Source organism: Anomaloglossus baeobatrachus, chromosome 1, assembly GCF_048569485.1.
Source record: "Anomaloglossus baeobatrachus isolate aAnoBae1 chromosome 1, aAnoBae1.hap1, whole genome shotgun sequence".
NCBI lineage: Eukaryota > Metazoa > Chordata > Amphibia > Anura > Aromobatidae > Anomaloglossus > Anomaloglossus baeobatrachus.
The window spans coordinates 646,746,851-646,770,441 of NC_134353.1; the positions used below are offsets into that span (position 1 = coordinate 646,746,851).

A 23,591-nucleotide genomic window follows, 5' to 3' on the forward strand; every position below is an offset into this window, starting at 1 on the left:
GGTCGGCGGTGCGGGCTTTACATAATGATGCCTAGAGTCGGCGCATGCACAGATGCAGCTCTCTGTTCAAGATCTCATCTGCGCACGCGCCGCCTCCAGGCCATTGATCTCCCTGCAGCAGACCTAAGGAAAATGGCGCCTGGAGGTGGCGCGTGCGCAGATAAGATCTCGGCTTCTCATTGAACTGAGCGCTCCATCTGCACTTGCGCCAACTCCTGGCGCCATTTCTTTGGAGCCTACACTGGCAACAGCTTCTGGATGCTCCTCCTGCTTCACAGTGCCCGCAGCGAGCATCTGGGACACCCGCTGCATTGCTCTACTCCAGCATTTACCCTACCTCCTGTTACCCCGCTCCACCACTGCTGCCGCACCCCTCCGGATTATAAGACGGACCCCATATTTTTTATCCCCCCCCCCTTTTTTTTAGTTTTTGTTTTTTTTTCTGAAGTTGGGGTGCGTCTTATAAAAAGTACGATAAGTGGTTATGTGGTCTGAAAATAAGAGTTACAGCTCTTGCAAGAAGGGGAGGAAAAATCAAAGTGCGATAACTGAAATCGCTGTGAAAGGGATATTGGAGTTCAAAAAGTGACCTAAAAAAGCTGCAAAATCTGCTGGAGGCAAACCTCCACAAAAGCGCTCAGGAAATGACCGAAAGCAACATAAAGATTCTACAAAACTCCGTTGACGAGGAGTTTCCTGAAGTGCCTTCTTCTTGAAGGATGCCGTGTGCAGGTGCCCTAATGCTAGGGCTACACAGCAATGTGTCATGCAACACTGAAATTAATCTCGCATTGCGACATTATATCTAATGATCTCCTATGGTGTTGCCTTGCGACCTTGTGCGACTGCGACATAGTTGGAAATGCTTCAGAATATGTTCATTTGCTGTCGCAAGTTGCAAACTACTCATTTGCTATAGATTGTGATGCAAGTTACATGAAACTGTGACTTATGTGTGAATTCTGAGATGTGGACATTTTTTTTCCCATCAAAATCCCAGCTCCAGCATTGTGTGACCACAAGTCACAGGCAAGTTGCACAACACATCGCCTAACAGCCCTAGCCATGATCTGTCTTCAGGGCTCTGAGGACTGGCTAAAGAAAGCGGTTGCTTCCGGTCTGTAGCGTTGCCTATTTCCTCTCTGGCATGGATGTCAGCGCCCATGTGTTTCCTGCACTGGAATGTGGATCTTGCTGCTATTAAATGAGATAAAAATGGATCTTGTGTTCCTCTGCCAGTTATTGCTGACAATATGCGCTATCTGGAGAAAACTGCTCAATAAGCTTCTAATTAGCTGCTTGTATAGACTAGAAAGCTGCATCTGCAGATCTGGAAGGGGCAGTTCAGCAAATTCATGTGCGGAACTCTTTACCAAAGAATCCGATCTGAAAATCCTGCAGAATAATGAATGTTACAATCTCCTTGTTAATTACGGAAAATGGCAGTAATTGCTGCTGCTGTAATAATTCATACACATCAATTAACCCCTGCTTATCAGGTTGGGTAGAGATGAATTTCCCAAAACAAAGGCGTGCAGTAATTTTTACTTTGGCGTTGTCGTGCTCCTTTTTCCACACAGCACTTGATGTATCTTGACAGTGGCTAGTAACGAATTGGGGATTTGCCCTGAAACAAGCTGAGCAATTAAGATCTTCTATGGATGTCTAAGACCAGGTTCACACAGACTGAGAAGTGCAGTACTCGGGGACATGCTAACATGTAGGCTCGATGAATGCATATACTACTCTGCTTTTGTAGAAAGGCTTAGATTACAAAGTGGTCCCTGTGGGGAGGTTTCTGGACTTCTACTTGCAATACCAGTTACTTTCCATACGCATGAGTGATGAGCTTCTGGGCATATGGAAACAAACAGCTGAATGTAGCTCTCCTGACATATCCCTTCAGGGAGCACTTTGTAACATAAGTCATCTAACAAAATGTTCATGTAACATCTGACCATATTCTGTATGTAAAATGCCACACAATGTCTTGTCTGATTATGGCCTAAATACCACAGGTTTACAGTAAATGCTCTGGTACATCCTAGAGAAATGCTAGAAGGTTGCAGAAGTAGGGTCTCTGCAAAAAATGGCCGTAACTAGAGACCAGGTAGTTGTCAGGTAATAACGTGTACAGTGCATATACTATATTACTAGTTAAATGGAGATACATCAACACATTTTTTTCCAACTCATGAGTCTGGTCACTAACCACACAGAAAATACGCTGGCTACTTATATTATGTATGCAATGAACAAGGTGTAGCAGGACAACATCTGCAAGGACACAAATTAAAAATATATACTGGAGCTATCTAGGCTAATTAATGGGCACTGCCTAAGAGGTGCCTAGAGGATGGGTGATGTTGCTGGTAATATTATAGGACCTGCGTGGCGATCTATTGAATGGTGTAATAATACAGAAAGGATTAAGATTACCACGCTGCCCAAACAATTGGAAGTAGAAGGTCTATGGATCTCTATGGAAGCTTTAGATAAAACACTGAAAACACAGAGCTTAAATGCATATAAGATTTATACAAGTGCTAAACAAACAAAAAAGTAATACTGCCATGTACTAAATTTACACAGTATAGGCAAAATAAAATAAAATTAAACTCTGCAGGTTAAAAAGAGTTGTGAACCCAGGAATGGTGAGTAATGCTGCGATCAGACCACAGCTGAGGGGGCGGGCCGGCACTGAGGAGGGGAGGGCTGGCGCTGCGGAGGAGAAGGAAGGATTTATCTTCCTCTCTCCTCCGTTGCCGACTATTGCCATTCTCGCCCTGCACTCGCGGTACACCAGTGTACCGCAAGTGCAGTGCGATTTTTTTCTCTCGCCCCATAGACTTGAATGGGAAACAAGGATCGCATTGCGCACACAGTATGCTGCAACTGTTTTCTTGGTCCGATTAGGCCTGAGATTGGTCCGAGTGGAATGCGATGCTTTATCACATTCCACTCGCTTTGATTTTCATGCCGTTTGTCTTAGGCATTACTGTTTAAATTTAGTACATGAGAGTATTACTTTCTTTTTAGTACTTGGATAAATCTTACACATTTAAAGGGAATCTGTCACCTGGTTTTTCCACTTAATCTGAGAGCAGCATAATGTAGGGGCGGAGACACTGATTCCAGCGATGTCACTTACTGGGCTGCTTAGTGTAATGTTAATAAAATGACTGTTTAATCAGAAGTAGATTATCATTAGAGGTCTACTTGACCTGTTGCCAGGTAGTTCTGTATATTCATGAGTTCTATATAACTGCTAGATCTGCAGCAGAGAAAACATTGATTTTATCAAAATTACAGCAAGCAGCCCAGTAAGTGACCCATCGCTGGAATCAGGGTCTCTGCCTCTACATTATGCTACTCTCAGATGGGGGAGCAAAAATCTGGTGACAGAGTCCCTTTAAGCTTGGTGGTTTCAGTGTTTTAGCCAATCCTCCATAGACCAATTTCCGCAACACTATTAGTCTACTTAACAAATTGTTTGGGCAGTGTGGTAATCTTAATCCTTTCTGTAACATCTGTAAGGAGTTTGTATGTTCTCCCCATGCTTGTGTTTGGTTTTCCTCTGGTTTCTCTAATTCTCTCCCACACTCCAAAGACATACTGATAGGGAACTTAGATTGTGAGCCCCAATGGGGACAGAGATAATGTATGTAAAGTTCTGTGGAATCAGTGGCGCTATAGAAGTAATATAAATAATAGTAAAAATGTCCACTTTTAAATTATTGTTGCAAAAAAACTAGTGTCATAAAAACTAGCATATGACTGATGCTCTTTAGGCCACATTTACACGTTGAGCATTTGGTGAGGTTTTTTTACCTCAGTATTTGTAGCCAAAACTAGGAGTGGACAATCAGAGGAAAAGTATAATAGAAAAACATCTCCCTTCTGCATTTTTTTTTCCCCACTCATGGTTTTCCCTTACAAATACTGAGGTAAAAATCTCACCAAATACTTCGTGTGGAAGTGGCCTTTTAGTGACTTTTTACTTTTAAAAGGCCGAATCCTTCTCAAATCCAGTGTTAATAGACAGTGCCAACTCCTTGTTCAGAAAGAACCATTACACGACAACACCAAGACCTCGTGAGCTCTTCCATTCACATTGATGGCTATATGCTGTTTTTGTATTTTTCTGTAGACCTTCTCAGACAATGTGGGCTTCCTGATAAGTGTTTTCTGCGCCCTGGGAGTGTTCACATTACTCTTCATCCTGGTGTGCGTAAAAAGTGTTCTACAGAAGGGTATGAAACTGTTGGCTGTTATCATCTGGGGCTGCCTAGTCGCCATGGGCTATGCATTTATATTCACTAGCAGCATTGTGACGCCATGGGATCAGGTAAGTAAAGTAATCTACATGGCAGCATATACTAAAGAATGCTTTTCTCCTTCTAATACGCTATGTTCTGTGTTAGGTTTATTGGACGCTGTTTGTGACGGTCAGCCTGTACACCATGCTACCTTTGTGTATGAAAGGGGCAATCTTTGCTGGGCTTCTCTGCTCCCTATCACATATCATTGTGCTCAGTGTTTACGTATCTTCCTCAAGTCATCCGTCTGCTGGAGAATTTGCCTTGCAGGTAGGAATCACTCCACTCCATAGCTGATCACTCTTCGTTCTCCCTGTACGAACTATCAAGACCCCTCAAACTAAAGTTGGCTAAATCTGATATCTGCAACATTGGCCATCAGTGTAATAGTCTAAGGTTTCATTTACACAGACCAACTGGCAGGACAATACAACTGCCGATCGCTAAACTGTTCTCATCAGTGGTCGTTTGAATATCTAGGGGCAGACCAAACTAAACGATGAGCACTGAGCGATGTATGCTAGTTCTCGGCACGGCGAGTCTTGTATACACAGGATTATGCACTGATGAAAACGATGATCTTTTACGTTGCACAAAAGATTTTGTTAATTCCATCAAGTGATTGGCAGCCTGTTTACATGGATCTTCCCTAAAAGATGTCTGGAGGATCTGACCTTTTTGTTCTCCGAAAATTAAGTTGCTGTCCGATGAGTCTGGTAGCAGCTTTCTCAAAGAGGCAATAAAATTACTATGCTTAGTCCAAGTGCTCCTGTTTATGGGGGAAGGGGGTCAGAAGAGAAAGCTGTTGGCTAAATGATTTGTTCACCCAACCACTACCTGTGAATGAGGACTTTACAAAACTTCATTTAATATTTTTCAATTAAGAGCACTTGCTGATTTAATTAGCAGACCGTTCCTTACTGATTGTCATATCTCTGCAGATTATAGCAGATGTAGTAATCTTGCTGTGCGGGAATGTGGTTGGAGGTTATCACAAACGAGTCACCGAAAGTGCATTAAAGGACACCTACCATGAAGCTATCAACTTCTTTCATTCACGACGCAAATTGTACTCACAGGAGAGGCAGCAGGTACGGAAGGGTTTTGTTCTAATTGTCAGCCTATTCATTGTATCATACCAATCTGGCTTAGAGAGCGCACACGTTTTGAGTGGCACATGTGTAATATTTTCAAAGTGCATTGCGGTTTAGCATGACAGTTTGTCAGGGCAGGAGACAGGTAAGCTATGCTAGATGTTCTAGCAAACATCCTTCTTGGGCAGTTGTACTGCATTATTTATTATTTTTCATATCTCTTTGCTTCTATGTCTTAGCTGCTGCTTACTTTCACATCTACTGCCCTTTTACACTTTGTGTGCATTGTCTTCACATCAGTCCCTCTCTTTTCCCCTCTTCCATATACAATGCTGAGGCTCTACTGACCTTTCTCAATCACTCTAAAGTTTAGAGTCTAAACCATACACTACAATTATACAGTGCATGAAACACTCCTATAAATCATTGAGCCACCCACTCTAAGGCTATGTGCGCACGTTGCGTAATTGCATGGAGGTACACTGCGATCTGCACCGCAGCGTAACTGCATGCGTCCTGCATCCCCAGCACAATCTATGGAGATTGTGCAGGAGCTGTGCGCACGTGGCGTATTAGAGCGCAGCGCTTCGGCTGCTACCAGAAGCGCGCGTTCTAAGAAGTGACATGTCACTTCTTTCGTGCGCTCTGCATGAAGTCCCTGCTTTGTCTATGGCAGGGGCTGGGAGGAGCTACATGCAGAGCGCATGAAATTGGCTTTTGTTTCTGCAGCGATTTGAAGCGCACGTGTGCTGTTTAAATCGCTGCAGAAATTTCTGCAGGGCCAGTACACAACGTGCGCACATAGCCTTATTCTTTTATTTTTTTTTTCCCCCTCCCTCCTTTTCCTAGTTGCTGGTGACATCTTCCCTACCGTTAGACTTCTTTCCACTAGTATTTAAAACGCTCTTCCTGCTGCACATTCAGTGTTCGTCTTCTCCTTTAATAGTGCTCTCTGGGACTTACAGTCAGCATGTAACAAACTACCCTACATCCATGACTTCTTCCTTTCTAATCCCCTTAACCTTCTGGCTCTTCCTGAAACCTGGATTTAGCAGGCTGACACCACTACTGCTGCTGCTCTCGAATGGTGGGCTACAATTTTCACATACTGCCTGAGAACAGACGAGGTGGAGTTGTGGTCTGCTCTTTTCATCACACATGATGTATCCTCACTTATTCTTTTTTTTTTTTCAAGTCCACACAGTTAAGGCCTAGTCACACACAATGACTTACCAGCGATCCCGAAAACGATGCGACCTGATAGGGATCGCAGGTAAGTCGCTGGGAGGTCGCAGGTGAGATGTCACACAGTCAGATCTTACCAGCGATGCAGGAACAATACAGATCGCAGTAGCGACCTGTATAACGATCTCAGCAGTCATTGTGACCCTGTCACACAGCATCATACACAGTGATGCTTCCTGCCCAGCAGGACATCGCCTTTGAAGAAAATGGCCTGGACCATTCTGCAACGACTAGAGATCTCACAGCAGGGGCCTGATTGCTGGTAGGTGTCACACATAACAAGATCGCTAACGGGATCGCTACTGCGTCACAGAAACCGTGACTCTGCTGCGATCTCGCTAGCGATCTCGTTCTGTATGACGGTACCTTTAAACTCTTTAAGCCCTTCTCCATGCGAGTGGCTGTTGTGTATCGCCCTCCAGGCAAAACCAACCAGTTCCTGGATCACTTTGCATCCTGGCTTCCAAACTTTCTATCTCGTGACATTCCTACTATAATCATGGGGGACTTTAGCATCCCCATTGTCCACTCTCCCCATCTGCTATCATCGCTTTTATCTAACCTCCTCCCTTGGCATTTCACAGTTGACTAACTCTCCTACATATTTAGATGGGAATTCTCTAGACCTGGTCTTCTCCCGGCTCTGCTAAGGGTGCCTTCACACTTTAGCGATGCAGCAGCGATCCGACCAGCGATCTGACCTGGTCAGGATCGCTGCTGCATCGCTACATGGTCGCTGGTGAGCTGTCAAACAGGCAGATCTCATCAGCGACCACTGACCAGCCCCCAGCCAGCAGCAACGTGCAAGCGACGCTGCGCTTGCACGGAGCCGGCGTCTGGAAGCTGCGGACACTGGTAACTAAGGTAAATATCGGGTATGGTTACCCGATGTTTACATTAGTTACCAGTGCACACCGCTTAGCTTGTATGCAGGGAGCAGGAGCCGGCACTGGCAGCGTGAGAGCTGCGGAGGCTGGTAACGAAGGTAAATATCGGGTAACCACCTTAGTTACCTGATGTTTACCTTGGTTACAGCTTACCGCAGGCTGTCAGACGCCGGCTCCTGCTCCCTGCACATTCAGGATTGTTGCTCTCTCGCTGTCACACACAACGATGTGTGCTTATCAGCAGGAGAGCAACAATAAAAAAACGAACCAGGGCTGTGTGTAACGAGCAGCGATCTCACAGCAGGGGCCAGATCGCTGCTCAGTGTCACACACAGCGAGATCGCTAATGAGGTCACAAAAAACGTGACTCAGCAGCGATCTCAGTAGCGATCTCGCTGTGTGTGAAGCACCCCTTAGTGTGTGACTTTACTAACTATACTCTCCCACTCTCTGACCACAACTTTCTTTCCTTCTTTGTGACGAACTTTCTCCATGCTCAGGACACCTCCACTTATCACACATACAGAAATCTACATAATCTACATACCATCAATATACAGCAGCTTATAAACAATATACAGTCATCTGTTGCTCCCATCTCCTCCCTCTCCTGTCCAGACTCTACATTGTCACATTATACATATGTAATTATACATTACAGTGTGCCCTGGATGAAGCCGCATCTGCTACACACAAAAAGACATGTCACAGACAACGGCAACCCTGGCTTATGCTGCAATCACGTTTTCTCCAGCATTGCTCAAGATGTGCTGAGCGTCAGTGGAGAAAATCACTTTCAGCAGAAGATTTCATCCACTATACGTTCATGCTCAAAACATATACCGTATTTTTTGGATAATAAAACGCACTTTTCCTCCCAAATGTTTGGGAGGAAAGTGAGGGGTGCGTCTTATAATCTGAATGTAGCTTACCGGGGTGGTGGGGAGTGGTTGGAAGAGGCCGGGGAAATGCTGTGGCGGTTGGTGCAGAGACTGTGGCGGATGGTGCTGGGGTGGCTGTACGGTTCCTGAAGCCGCTGTGCGGGGTCTCCGGCGGATGCTGCTGGGGCGACTGTCCGGTGTCTCCAGCGTCTGTGCAGGGTATCCGGCAGCTTCAGCAACTGTGCAGGGTCTCCGGCAGCGGCTGTGCGGTGTCTGCGCGGGGTCTCCGGTGGCTTGGGCTGGGGCTGCAGTGCGGGGTCTCCGGCAGCTGGACTGGTGCTGCGGGTCGGGCGGTGAGGACTTCAAATAATGCCACCCGGAGTTGGCGCAGTTCTCAGCTCAAGCTCTCATCTGCACAGGCATCGTCTCCGGCCCATTGATCTCCCTCTAGTGGACTTCAGGAAAATGTTGCCTGGAGGTGGATGAGATCTTGGCTTGCCTTTGAGCCTAGAGCTCAGTCTGCGCTGACTCCGGGCGCCATTTCTTTGCAGCCCTCACCAGCCGCAGCAGCTGCCCCAGCACGGCTGCCCAAGCCTCCGCAGCAGCCCCAGCCTCCACCGCTGCAGCAGCACAGCCTACAGTTTCTGGGACACCCACCACCCCTGCCTCCTGTGACTGCGGTGCGTCTTATAAAACTAAATATACGGTAACTCTGCTCTACATCTGGCCAAACATATCTGTCACAAACCACCGGGGGGGTCACTCAGAAATCCCCCGCGCTGGCTACCAGTACGTCACAATCGGGGGGTAACAAGTGGGGGGTCACCCCTCCTTTATACCTCCCGACCGACAGAGCACGTGATGCGCTCTCTAGCGCCCCTCTTATAGTCAGGCCAATTATGGAATTGCCCGACAATAAGCAAGGAGGCCGCTATACTACTTATGCCGATTATTGAAGGGTCCCCGGTGAGAGTAGGGTATATATTCCCCCGACCTCCGCGGGCGGAATATATAATATCTTCCCGAATCTCACTGGCCTCCCCACAATAATCCTTGGCACAACTCGCTGCCACCAACCGCTTCACGGTAACTATTAGCCGAACACACAGACGTGGGATTCAAGATCGAGATAACAGAACAGCCCAAGATTAATTATATAATTTAATCAGCCTAAAGCACACTAGAAACTACAATATATACAATAGGGAATCTACAGAATATACATATGTCAGAGTACAGTTACAATCAAAGCATGGGTTACAAACAGGCATACACAGTTCCAGCAGTTACCTTGTTGCGTCTGGCCACAGGGGGGCGCTGTAGACCAGGTTTCTAGGAACTCCCGCAGATGTTTCCTGCACGTGCCCCCAGCGAAAGAACGCTGGAAAATGGCCGAAGTAGGGTTATCAACCTGGGCCAATCCAGGTCCCCTCCTACCTTCGTGACCTCACAGGGAGCACTGCTCCACCCCTGGCTTGAGTTATGGACAATATCCCAACATGGAATATGGGCCATAACTTTGCCTGGGAGCGTCGTAGGCGGACGCCAACGCTCTCATTGTGACAGTTATGAATTTAGCTACAGAACGAGGGGACTCATGACCTGTCTGCCAGTTCCCCATTGGCTGATATCACGCCTGGGGCATTTCCCAATGTCCTGCTCCCATAAAAAGGGTGTGCCGGCATCGTCCACATGCGGAGACACCATTTTTATGGTTGCCATATTTATCGGAAATATGGCTTGCGAGATATGAACCATTTTTTACTGGAGTCGTTCTGTCTGGCTATTTCCATAGCCTTGCTAATGAGATACAACTCTTGTTACAGGGTGACGGCAGGGAGTCATCCTGTGTCCATTGTTCCCACACCACCTCATCTCCATATCACAGGACATGGCCATGGAGGTGTAAGTGGAACACTGAGAACAAGAAGGGAGGGGGCACTGCCAGGGAGTGATGAGGGACTATGACTGGAGTCATAATTCATCTTCATATCCCGGGATTTGCCTCACACCTCCCCCCTTTTGAGGGCGCTAGGGGGCAGCACACTCCGGTGTTCCCCCGTGCGCCCGTCCGCGACCTCTCCTTGTCGGGACAGCCCGTCTGCGTTACCGTGGTCACGGCCCCTTTTGTGGCGAATGGTGAAGTTGTATTGCTGGAGCGCAAGGCTCCATCGCAACAATCGCCCATTCGTCCCAGAGACGGTGTGCAACCAGCTGAGGGGATTGTTGTCCGTCTCCACGATGAAGTGGCGCCCGTATAGATATTATTATTATTATTATTATTATTATTTATTATTATAGCGCCATTTATTCCATGGCGCTTTACAAGTGAAAGAGGGTATACGTACAACAATCATTAACAGTACAAGACAGACTGGTATAGGAGGAGAGAGGACCCTGCCCGCGAGGGCTCACAGTCTACAGGGAATGGGTGATGGTACAATAGGTGAGGACAGAGCTGGTTGCGCAGTGGTCTACTGGGCTGAAGGCTATTGTAGGTTGTAGGCTTGTTGGAAGAGGTGGGTCTTGAGGTTCCTCTTGAAGCTTTCCACGGTCGTGGAGAGTCTGATGTGCTGAGGTAGAGCGTTCCAGAGTATGGGGGATGCACGGGAGAAATCTTGTACACGATTGTGGAAGAGGAGATAAGAGAGGAGCAGAGAAGGAGATCTTGTGAGGATCTAAGGTTGCGTGCAGGTAGGTACCGGGAGACTAGGTCACAGATGTAGGGAGGAGACAGGTTGTGCATGGCTTTGTATGTCATGGTTAATGTTTTGAACTGGAGTCGTTAGGGTTACAGATAGGGTTGCAGACGCTGCAGGGCCCACACTATGGCCAGGCACTCCTTCTCCATCGTGGAATAGGCAACTTCCCTTGGTAACAGCTTCCTGCTCAGGTACAAGACTGGGTGCTCTTGGCTCGCAGAGTCCACCTGGCTGAGCACCGCACCGAGGCCGAAGTCACTGGCGTCGGTCTGTACTACAAACGGCCGCGTGAAGTCGGCTGCCTGTAGCACGGGCGGGCTGGACAGGGCGTCCTTTAGGGCCCGGAAGGCTGTCTCGCAGTCCATTGTCCAATCGACTGCAGAGGGCAGCTTCTTCTTGGTGAGGTCCGTCAAGGGCTTTGCCAGGCTACTATAGCATGGAACAAACCTCCTATAGTACCCAGCGGTCCCCAAGAAGGACATCACCTGCTTCTTGGTCCTGGGGGTGGGCCAGGATGCGATGGCCTCCACTTTCTCAGGCTCGGGCTTCAGTGTTCTCCCACCTACCCGGTGACCGAGGTACTGGACCTCGCTCATGGCCAGCTGACACTTTCCCGGCTTGATGGTCAAACCTGCCCGGTGGATCCGCCTGAGCACCTGTGCTAGATGCTCTAGGTGGTCCTCCCAGGTGGGACTGAAGACGGCAATGTCATCCAGGTACGCGGCCGCGTACCCTTCAAGTCCCTTGAGCAGGGTGTTGACCATCCGCTGGAAAGTGGCAGGGGCATTCCTCATCCCGAATGGCATCACCGTGGACTCGAACAGTCCAAATGGGGTAATAAAGGCAGAGCGTTCCCTGGCCTTGCGAGTCAGGGGGATCTGCCAATATCCCCGGCTCAGATCCATGATGGTCAGGTACTGAGCCCCGGCCAACTGATCGAGCAGGTCATCGATGCGTGGCATTGGGTACGCATCGGCGACCGTGACCGCATTGAGCCCCCTGTAGTCCACGCAGAACCGAGTGGTTCGGTCCTTCTTAGGGACGAGGACTACAGGCGAGGCCCAAGCGCTGTTGGATGCCTGGATCACCCCCAGCTTCAGCATCTCGTCAATCTCCTGGCGCATGTGTTGCTGCACCTCCAGGGAGACCCGATATGCTGAACGCCGGATCGGGGGATGATCCCCAGTGTCCACGTGATGGACAGCCAAGTCAGTCCTTCCGGGCTGGTTGGTAAACAACCCCCGGAAGGGGTGTAGGGTGGCCCACAGCTGGGACCGTTGGTCCTCCAAGAGCTGGTGGCCAACCTCCACATCCTCAATGGATCCGCCTGCCCTAACCTGGGCTAGCATATCCAAGAGGGTTTCCGCTTCTCCCTCCTCGGGCAGGTTGCACACGGGGAGCGCACATGCCTCCCGCTCATGATGTGCCTTCATCATGTTCACATGGAAGGGCTTCCGCCTTCCACGGGCAGGGTCCAGGGTGACCAGGTACGTCACAGGGTTGAGCTGCTGGTACACGAGGTATGGGCCTTCCCAGGCTGCCTGAAGCTTGTCCTGTGGTACGGGGACCAGTACCCACACCTCTTGACCCACTTGGTAGGTCCTCTCACAAGCATTCTGGTCGTACCAACGCTTCTGATCGGCCTGGGCTTGAGCCATATTGTCGTGTACCAGTTGCGTCAAGGCCTGCATTTTGTCCCGGAACCGCATGACATACTCGATAACCGACACTCCAGGGGTGGCCAAATCCCCTTCCCAAGCCTCTTTCACCAGAGCCAGGGGGCCCCGCACACGTCGCCCGTACAGGAGCTCAAACGGTGAGAATCCTGTTGAGGCCTGTGGAACCTCCCGGTAAGCAAATAACAGGTGTGGGAGATACCGCTCCCAGTCACGCCCATGGGAGTCGACCAACATCTTAAGCATCTGCTTTAAGGTGCCATTGAACCGCTCGCACAGGCCATTAGTCTGTGGATGGTACGGGCTGGCCACCAGATGTCGCACCTGGACTTGCTTACAGAGGGCCTCCATCAGCTGGGACATGAATTGGGTCCCCCGGTCAGTGAGCATTTCCTGGGGAAAACCCACTCGGGAGAAAATCTCCAGCAATGCGGTGGCCACGTTGTCAGCCCGAATGGACGACAAGGCCACTGCTTCTGGGTACCGGGTGGCATAGTCCACTACCGTCAGTATGAAGCGTTTCCCGGAGCTGCTGGGGATGGCCAGCGGGCCGACCAGATCCACAGCCACCCTCCTGAAAGGCTCATCGATGATTGGCAGAGATACCAGTGGGGCTTTGGGGCGTGGCCCCGCCTTCCCCACTCTCTGACAGGTTTCACACGAACGGCAGTAGGCAGCCACATCGGCCCCCATTTTTGGCCAGTAGAAATGCTGGTTTAACCTGGCCTTGGTCTTAGCGATCCCTAGGTGTCCGGCCATCGGAATCTCATGTGCGATCCGCAACAACTCCGTCCGGAACGGATAGGGTACCACCAACTGTCGGTCCCTGGGCCACGCCTCCGGTGAACCCTGCTGGACCGTGGCCCGGTACAGCCGTCCTTGGTCCCAGACCACTCGCTCCGGGTCCGAGTCCGAGGGAGGCTGTGCCGCCTGCTCCTTAAGAGCTTTCAGGCTGTCGTCAGCTTCTAACGCTGCCTGAAACCCCTGACTAGATGTGGCCAGAATCGACGAGACTGTCACATCTTCGGTCAGTACCCCGGGACCTGTGTCCTGGCCTCCACCTGACTCGGCTGCCACTTGGTCAGAAGGGGAAGAGCTATCGGACCTCCGGGAGGCCCCTTGGCTTCCAGCACTCCCACTGCGGGTGACAGCGGCCACAGCCGCTGCGACCGTGGGTCGTGCCTGCTCCTCCTCCGTTCCTGACCAAGTCGCCGGTTCAGGCAGACCTACCTGGCTTCCTGACACCCCGGTTGTGGGGGAACCATGCACCGAGATCTTACCTGGGAGCACTTCCGCTCCTGGACCGGCCCCAATCTCACCTGCCTGTTCCCCTCCTGCAGCAACAGAACCCCGCTGTGAAATCTCTGGGGACCCCACATTTGCTGTGGTAGCCCCCACCCCACACACTGGTCCTCCCCCTGCAGCACCCTGCTCTCTGCTTATCCCTGCAGAGGGCAACAGATCCCAGCTCACAGGCTGGTTACTTGTAGAGGCATTGTCACACCTTTCTCTGACCCCCTCCCCTGTCACAGCTGCAGCTGTGTGTGTGTCTATGGTGTCTGTGCAAGCAGAAATATCAGAGTTCACTCCCTCCTCCCTTACATCATTCATAGATAACACATTAACATTGTCCGGAGGCATGTCAGTACGGGCTGAAGGTTCAGCCCTTGGTTGGGGCCCAAACTGGGAGGTTATCTGCCCCAAATCTGTCCCAAGTAGCACGTTTGCAGGGATCCGATCAGTTACCCCCACCTCCCTCACCCCTCGCCCTGCGCCCCAGTCCACATAAATGTCAGCAACAGGCAGCGCCGGGTCAATGCCTCCAATCCCGGAGACAGCGAGGGTTTTTCCAGGGATCAAGTCTTGGGGGGACACCATCTCAGGCCGCACCAGAGTCACCTCCGAGGCGCTGTCTCGCAGTCCTATGGTCACAGACCGGCCGACGGTGACAGGTTGGAAGCTGTCCAGGGACCTACCACCACCCCCACCCACACAATACACCTTGGGCGGCCCTTGGGACGGGGACGGAGCCGGGGCCTTGGGACGCTGAGGGCACATGGCCTTGAAGTGTCCAGGTAGGTTGCACTGGTGGCACCGTCTTGGTTCCGCCACGGGCCTGGAGAGGGGAGTTGAGGGGGACACCCCCTGCAGTCTAGGGGCAGGTGGGGCAGTCGCAGAATTCATCTTACCCCCTCTCCAGGTGCTGCTGGTGGCCGCTCTCCTGGCCTCAGGGGCCCGGTTGTTGGTGTAGTCATCGGCAAGGGCAGCTGTAGCCGTGGACCCCTTTGGCTTCTGGTCTCGGATGAACTGGCGGAGATCCTCAGGGCAGTTCCACAAGAGTTGCTCCGTGATGAACAAGTCCAGGATCTCCGGTCCGGTGGAAAGCTGCAGGCCTTGGGTCCAGTGGTCGGCAGCTCGGGCAAGTGCCCGCCGGTGGTCAGCCCAGGAGTCCTTTGGTCCCTTCTGTAGGCTCCGGAACTTCTTGCGGTAGGACTCTGGAGTGAGGTTGTACTGTTGGATCAGGGCCCGCTTGATGGTGTCGTAGCCCTGATCTGCCTCAGCAGGCAAGTCCCCAAGGACATCCAGGGCCTTACCCCTTAAACGGGGGGTCAGGTATTTGGCCCACTGGTCCTTGTTCAGATGGTGCTGCAAGCAAGTCCGTTCAAAAGCAGTCAAGAAAGAGTCCAAGTCTCCATCCTTCTCCAGCACTGGGAAGTCCTCAACACGGACCTTTGGAAGTTTGGTGTCTTGAAGGTCACGTGTGGCTGATGAGGGCCGGAGCTGAGCTAGCTGCAGCTGGTAGTCACGCTCTGCCTGGCGCTCTTCACGCGCTGCCTGCCGCTCTCGCTCCGCAGCCTCACGCTCTGCGTGCCGCTCCGCAGCCTCAGCGTCACGCGCTGCCTGCCGCTCTGCCCTGCGCTCTGCCAGGAGTTCCTTGTAGCCCTTCTGGTCTCCAGCCTGGAGAAGGGCCATAGCCATTTGAAGAAGGCTATCCGAGCCTCCCAGGCTCGGTGGAATGGCACGTGGTGATCTGCGGCACGCTGCAGAGCTAGGCGATTCACTGTCCCTTTCAGAGCGGAGGGCTGGCATCTGGCTCGTTGAGGAACCTTGGGTGAGCTCCTCCTCATCTTGTCCAGCAGTGCCAGGTTGCGCAATGTCCTCGGCAGAACGGTTTTCTGGCGTCGAGCTCCTGGAGGACTCGTGGGCAACCTCCTCATTGCTGTCCACAGCACCGTCCTCCCTCTCTTCGGCTCCTGCCTTAGCATTGGCCAGTTGCATAGCTCTGCTCCTGGTGCCATCAGCCATTCTTGCAGACTTTTGGTCACTGACACAGAACTGACACCTGATGCCTCCACACACCTTACAGTATCTGCACTCTGACACTCTAGTGTTGAGCTAGTCTGAAGACCCCAGCAGCCACAGCTGCTGCAGGCAGTCTTTAGTGTCTGGGAGTATGGGTCTCACACTCACACACACTATTATCTCGATCCCACCGCTATGCCACCAATATGTCACAAACCACCGGGGGGGTCACTCAGAAATCCCCCGCGCTGGCTACCAGTACGTCACAATCGGGGGGTAACAAGTGGGGGGTCACCCCTCCTTTATACCTCCCGACCGACAGAGCACGTGATGCGCTCTCTAGCGCCCCTCTTATAGTCAGGCCAATTATGGAATTGCCCGACAATAAGCAAGGAGGCCGCTATACTACTTATGCCGATTATTGAAGGGTCCCCGGTGAGAGTAGGGTATATATTCCCCCGACCTCCGCGGGCGGAATATATAATATCTTCCCGAATCTCACTGGCCTCCCCACAATAATCCTTGGCACAACTCGCTGCCACCAACCGCTTCACGGTAACTATTAGCCGAACACACAGACGTGGGATTCAAGATCGAGATAACAGAACAGCCCAAGATTAATTATATAATTTAATCAGCCTAAAGCACACTAGAAACTACAATATATACAATAGGGAATCTACAGAATATACATATGTCAGAGTACAGTTACAATCAAAGCATGGGTTACAAACAGGCATACACAGTTCCAGCAGTTACCTTGTTGCGTCTGGCCACAGGGGGGCGCTGTAGACCAGGTTTCTAGGAACTCCCGCAGATGTTTCCTGCACGTGCCCCCAGCGAAAGAACGCTGGAAAATGGCCGAAGTAGGGTTATCAACCTGGGCCAATCCAGGTCCCCTCCTACCTTCGTGACCTCACAGGGAGCACTGCTCCACCCCTGGCTTGAGTTATGGACAATATCCCAACATGGAATATGGGCCATAACTTTGCCTGGGAGCGTCGTAGGCGGACGCCAACGCTCTCATTGTGACAGTTATGAATTTAGCTACAGAACGAGGGGACTCATGACCTGTCTGCCAGTTCCCCATTGGCTGATATCACGCCTGGGGCATTTCCCAATGTCCTGCTCCCATAAAAAGGGTGTGCCGGCATCGTCCACATGCGGAGACACCATTTTTATGGTTGCCATATTTATCGGAAATATGGCTTGCGAGATATGAACCATTTTTTACTGGAGTCGTTCTGTCTGGCTATTTCCATAGCCTTGCTAATGAGATACAACTCTTGTTACAGGGTGACGGCAGGGAGTCATCCTGTGTCCATTGTTCCCACACCACCTCATCTCCATATCACAGGACATGGCCATGGAGGTGTAAGTGGAACACTGAGAACAAGAAGGGAGGGGGCACTGCCAGGGAGTGATGAGGGACTATGACTGGAGTCATAATTCATCTTCATATCCCGGGATTTGCCTCACAATATCTAATTCACCATCCTCATCACATCAATAGCCAACAGTCCAAATTGACTCTTCAAAATTTTGCACTCATTCCTGACACCTAAAGTACAAAGCCCAGTGCTGAAGTTTGGGCCACTTATTTCGTAGAAAAAAAATCAAATCTATCCACTGGGACATTTTTGCACAATCCCTTCAGAGCCTGGATCCCCTTCCCTCTTGAATATCATGTTCACTTTCCACCTTCATGCTTGTCAAAGAAGAAGTTACCAGACTCCTTCTCACCCGACAACCTGCTTCATTGAACCTATTCCCTCACATCTCCTCCAGTTCCTCTCCCCAGTTGTCACTACTTAACTAAAGTAAGTAACCTTTCTCTTTCTTCCAGTATCATTCTCTGTTCATTTAAACATGCCATCATAACCCCTTTACATCCCTCAACCAGAACTATACTGCCAACCACAGATCTGCCTCTAATCTTCCCTTCATCTCTATACTGTTGTCCACTCTAAATAATCCAATATCCCACATTTCTCTCTCTTCTTGAATCTTTACAATCTAATAGTAAATTTCTAATGATCTACTAGCAGCAAAATCTAATATCCCTGCTGATTCTACTGGATCTCTCTACTGCGTTTGACACTAGATCACCAGCTCCTCCTCACTATGCTCTGCTTTATTGGCCTCAAGGACACTGTTCTGTTGTGGTTCTCTTTTTACTTCTATGATCCCTACTTCACGGTATAATTTGCTATCTCTAACTACACTTATCTTTCGCTTACTATCAGGGTTCCTCAAGGCTCAGTCCTAGGTCTCCTCCTCTTCTATCTATATACTGGCCCTATTGGACAAATCATCAGTAAATTTTGTTTCCAGTATACACACCCCTCCCAACCTTAATACAAAATACTAGGAATTGTCTGTGCGCTGTCTCTAATATCATATCCTCCCTCTATCTGAAACTGAATCCCTCCAAAACTGAACTGTTCCCTATACTAACCTACCTATACCTGATACTGCAAATTGCATTCGTTAAACCATAAATCCCAAGCAGCGCGCTTGCTGTCAACCTTCCTTTGTTTCCTATATCCAATTGCTCATGTTATCGGCATCTTAAAAAAAGTCTCCAGAATCTGAACTTTTTTCATTTTTGAAACTGCAAAAACGTTTACTGTCTCTCTTATTCATTCTCGTCTGGACTACTACAACTCTCTACTGATCAGTATCTCTCTAACCAAACTTTCACCTCTCCAATTCATCCTGAATATGGCAGCCAGGGTCATATTTTTGTCCAGCCACTTCACTGGTGCCTCTACCTTGTCCCAGTCATTGCACTGATTACTCATACATACAATACAAATTTATTCTCTCACCTACAAAGTCCTTCACAATTCTGCTTCACCATATAACTCATCCCTCATCTCTGTCTATCACCCTACCCATGCTCTCCATTCTGCAACTGATCAATGACTAACATCCTCCATAATCTGACCCTAGCACCTCTGTCTCCAAGACTTCTCTTGTGCCGCGCCATTGTTCTCAAATGCACTACCGTAGATGATCCAACTAATACCTAGCCCCACGTTTTTGAGTGTGCTTTAAAAACATCTCTTTAGACTATCCTATCTCACCTTAAATGACCAACAAAACTGTTTTCTGTTCCTTGTTTCTAAATTTTAATTACAATCTCCTATTCATCTGTCTCCACATATTCAATGTTCCCTATAGCAGTTGATAACTGTACTGGACAGATACTTGCTGATGACCGGATCATGCAGCTTATTTGAAATGCCTTATTTATTATAATGATGCCTGGTCCATACATGACAAGCATGTTTTACCTATTGTGCCCCCCGCTTTCCTCCTAGATTGTAAGCAGGGCTCTTACACCTCCTGTAACTGTTGAACATGCTCTCCCCACTTAAAGGGAATCTGTCAGCAGGTTTTTGTTACCTCATCTGAGAGCAGCATGAAGTAGGCAAAGAGATTCTGAATCCAACACTGTATCACTTAGATTAAAGGGGCCAGCTGTTCTCACATAATTAAATATTTTAGTTTTAGCAAAGCCGAGCTCTGGGAGCTGTCCCCATCCACACCAGGCTCTCAGTGCACATTTCTATAGAGAGAAGCTGCTAATCACAGAGGGTGCAGAGTTGGACTTGAGCTCATGCGCTCCTCAGTCCAGCTAATGATAAAGGTACTGAAGCTTAAATTTCCATTGCCGGGGAACAAATACACACTTTGTGATAAGAGATGCAAGGCTGAAATCTGTGTTAGCCCTTACAGCATGCTGTCTTCAGATTGCATAGCAAAACCCTGCTGACAGTCCCTTTATTTGTAAAGTGCAGCAGAATATGTTTGCACTGAATAAATAATGTTACTGTTATTATAGTGAGGGGATTTTCCGTTTTCTACAATTAATCATTTTTTCCATTACTGTTGTAGACTTTTAATTTACAGTTATTTTGTTAGCAAAAACATGATTTGCATATTTTGGAATTTTTGTTCATATATTGTGGGTTGTTTTTTTTTTTATTCTTTTTATTTTACTAAGAACTGACTGGACGAGACATACTGTAAGATCATTTATTTTGACATTAGCAACATGCCTTCAACAACATCAACTTTCCTGAGTTTTTCACAGCTGAGGCTCTTTTGGATTGGACCATGCCTCTTAGATTTAGCAGGTGTACTGGCATCAAGCTGCTTTTATATCTTACACTCTTACTTTCCTGCTTCCCAGGAGCAGCTGCTGCTTTCAATTCTGCCACAGTATATTGCAACGGAGATGAAAGAAGAGATCATAGCGAGATTAAAAGAAAAGCGACCACAGCAAGAAAGTACCAACAACTTCCATAATCTTTATATCAAGCGGCACAAAGATGTAAGGTGTGTAAAACTGAATCTTGGACTTGGAACTTTGTGTTAATGACCCTGCAATATGTCTCTGCAATGTTGTCTTGTATATTTTCCTTGTCTCCATGATCTGTTCAGATAAGCTGCATTCATGTCTTACAGCATCCTGTATGCAGATATTGTGGGCTTCACGCTACTTTCCAGCGAATGCTCCCCAAAAGAGTTGGTACTCATGTTGAATGAGCTTTTTGGGAAGTTTGACCAGATTGCAAAGGTGAGTACTGAAAGTGTAGATGACTGTGATCGCTTATATTTATAGAAGTGGCTTTGGAAAGTTTTGCTTTGCAGACTGGATGGGTGTGCAGACTGATGAGAGGTTTTGTCTTCTGCAGGAAAATAACTGCATGCGCATCAAGATTTTAGGAGACTGCTATTACTGTGTGTCAGGACTACCAGAATGCTTGCCAGACCATGCCAAAAACTGCGTACAAATGGGCTTGGATATGTGCCAGGCTATCCGGTGAGAACATTTTTACCATTCTTGTAGTGCTATACTTCTTTGTTTCTACTTTTATTTGGAAGTTTAAAATTATTATTAATCCCCAGGATTGGTCCCACAGTAGTCCTAAGAATACATTCATGGAAACCTAACCAAGTAACACATGGTTTTTGTTTTACTTTTTTTTTTTTTTTTTTTTTTTTGTTTTTTTTTTTTAAAGTGGCACCAGTAAATAACCACAATTGTACTTTCTAATAAATTATCCAATGCAAATGACTAAAGGGGGCTTTACACGCAACGACATATCTAATGATATGTCGTCGGGGTCACGGAATTCGTGACGCACATCCGGCGTCGTTAACGACGTCGTTACGTGTAACAGCTACGAGCGAGTGTTACCGATCAAAAATACCTAATCGTTGATCGTTGACACGTCGTTCATTGTGAAAATCTCGTTGGTCGTTGTGGACCTAGGTTGTTCCTCGTTCCTGAGGCAGCATACATCGCTACGTGTGACACCCTGGGAACGACTAACAGCTCACCTGCGTCCTCCGGCAACAAGGTGGGCGTGTCGTTAATGCAGCTGGTCTCCGCCCCTCCGCTTCTATTGGTCGGCCGCTGTGTGACGGCGCACAAACTTCCCCCTTAACAAAGAGGTTGTTTGTCGCCCACAGCGACGTCGCTAGGAAGGTAAGTACGTGTGATGGGTGTTAGCGATATTGTGCGCCACGTGCAGCGATTTGCCCGTGACGCACAAAACGACGGGGACGAGTACGCTCGCTAGCGATATTGTAGCGTGTTAAGCCCCCTTAAGGGCTTGTGCACACAAGCGTATAAATCAGACGAGGGCTATCCAGTTTTATAAATATATATTTATTATTTGGTTTTTGTTTTGTTTTTTTTGTTTTTACATTTTTGGGAGAGTTTACCATATTCCAAGATCCATACCTCTCCTTTCTTTTTCGCTCCATTGGGAGACCCAGACAATTGGGTGTATAGCTTCTGCCTCCGGAGGCCACACAAAGTATTACACTTTAAAAAGTGTAACCCCTCCCCTCTGCCTATACACCCTCCCGTGCATCACGGGCTCCTCAGTTTTATGCTTTGTGTGGAAGGAGGCACACATCCACTCATGCTCCCATTTTAGTCAGCAGCAGCTGCTGATTTTATCGGTTGGAAGAAAAGAGGGCCCCCACAGGGCCCCCGGCATGCTCCCTTCTCACCCCACTAAGTCGGTGGTGCTGTTAAGGTTGAGGTACCGATTGCGGGTACAGAGGCTGGAGCCACATGCCGTTTTTTCCTTCACCATCCCTTAGAGGCTCTGGGTGAAGTGGGATCCTAACCGGTCATCCATTCACTGGGACCGGGCTCCCTCCGCAGCCCCTGTGGGAATCTGCCAGACAGGAGACTTTGTATCATCAGGGACAGGGCCCTGCATCTAAAGGTACTCTGTGTCCCCATGGGGACGGTGCATGGAGCGCTTGTTTCACAGACGCTGCAGCTGCTGCTGGTTTTGTGACGACCGGGACTTCCGCACCGACCGCGCCTGTTTGTCGGCCGCGGTATTAAATTTAGTCCCCGGCTTCATGCGGCCTAGTACCATAACTCCCGCCCCCGGGCCTGCCAGTCAGGGGTAAGGGCGGGACGGTCGACCTGACGTCGGCAGTGAGGGCTGGAGCATACTTTAGGTTTCCTCCCCCCCCTCACTGATCACTGTGGGGCACCAGATTCCCGCACTTTACTAGTCGCCGCCCACGGCTCCCTCCTCCCCTGAGAGCTCCGGCAGCCATTTTTACAACACATTCTGCCGGTGGAGGATTTCAGGAACGAGCTCTGCAGCTCTGGGAGACCCAAGGCAGGGAATCTGGTGGACACACACCGCTTTGGGCGGTCGGTAAGCCACACCGGTCACCCGGTGCTGGTCCCCCTAGGGTGCCGAAGTGTGTGTGTGTGTGTGTGTGTGTATATAAATATATATATAATATATTTTCTCTGTTCGGCCGAGTTGTTTTGCTGTTGGCTATATACCCTCAGTGATCACTCTCCTAGGAGACAACAGCATGTCGTCCACAAGGAGCAAGGGCGCTAAGGCAAAGGGTTATTTTGCAACCTGTACCTCTTGTGCGGCTTTGTAGGGTTGGCTCAATGTCCCAAGGTGGATCCTCCAGTCTCTAGACTGGCGGCTAGATCTGTAGTATCAGTTGCAGATGGCTCATCGCTCAAGGATGCCACTGACAGGCAGATAGAGCTCCTGGTGAAATCCATCTATGAAGCCACAGGCGCGTCTTTTGCCCCGGCCTTTGCAGCCGTGTGGGCACTACAAGCTATCTCAGCTTGTCTGGCTGAGATTAATGCGGTCACACGTAATTCTGCTCCGCAGGTTGCGTCTCTGACTTCTCAGGCGTCGGCTTTTTCGTCCTACGCCATGAACGCCGTCCTGGACTCTGCTAGCCGTACAGCGGTAGCATCCGCTAATTCGGTGGCAGTCCGCAGGGCCATGTGGCTACGCGAAAGGAAGGCAGACTCTGCTTCCAAGAAGTTCTTAACCGGTTTGCCGTTTTCTGGCGACCGATTGTTTGGCGAGCGATTGGATGAAATTATTAAGGAATCCAAGGGAAAGGACTCGTCCTTACCCCAGTCCAAACCGAAGAGACCTCAGCAACGGAAAATA

At 49.3% G+C, this 23,591-nt stretch overlaps 1 protein-coding gene across 3 annotated transcripts in view; it reads left to right on the forward strand.

Annotated features, from left to right (window-relative positions):
• ADCY4 (adenylate cyclase 4) overlaps positions 1 to 23,591 on the forward strand; it is a 272,900-nt gene that overhangs the window by 203,147 nt on the left and 46,162 nt on the right. For all 3 annotated transcript variants that reach the window (XM_075319682.1, XM_075319669.1, XM_075319676.1), the window contains exons 3-8: positions 4,151 to 4,348; positions 4,425 to 4,589; positions 5,261 to 5,410; positions 20,309 to 20,454; positions 20,584 to 20,695; positions 20,814 to 20,941. In XM_075319682.1, coding sequence (XP_075175797.1) covers positions 4,151 to 4,348; positions 4,425 to 4,589; positions 5,261 to 5,410; positions 20,309 to 20,454; positions 20,584 to 20,695; positions 20,814 to 20,941 — 899 coding nt within the window. The remainder of the gene's footprint in view (positions 1 to 4,150; positions 4,349 to 4,424; positions 4,590 to 5,260; positions 5,411 to 20,308; positions 20,455 to 20,583; positions 20,696 to 20,813; positions 20,942 to 23,591) is intronic.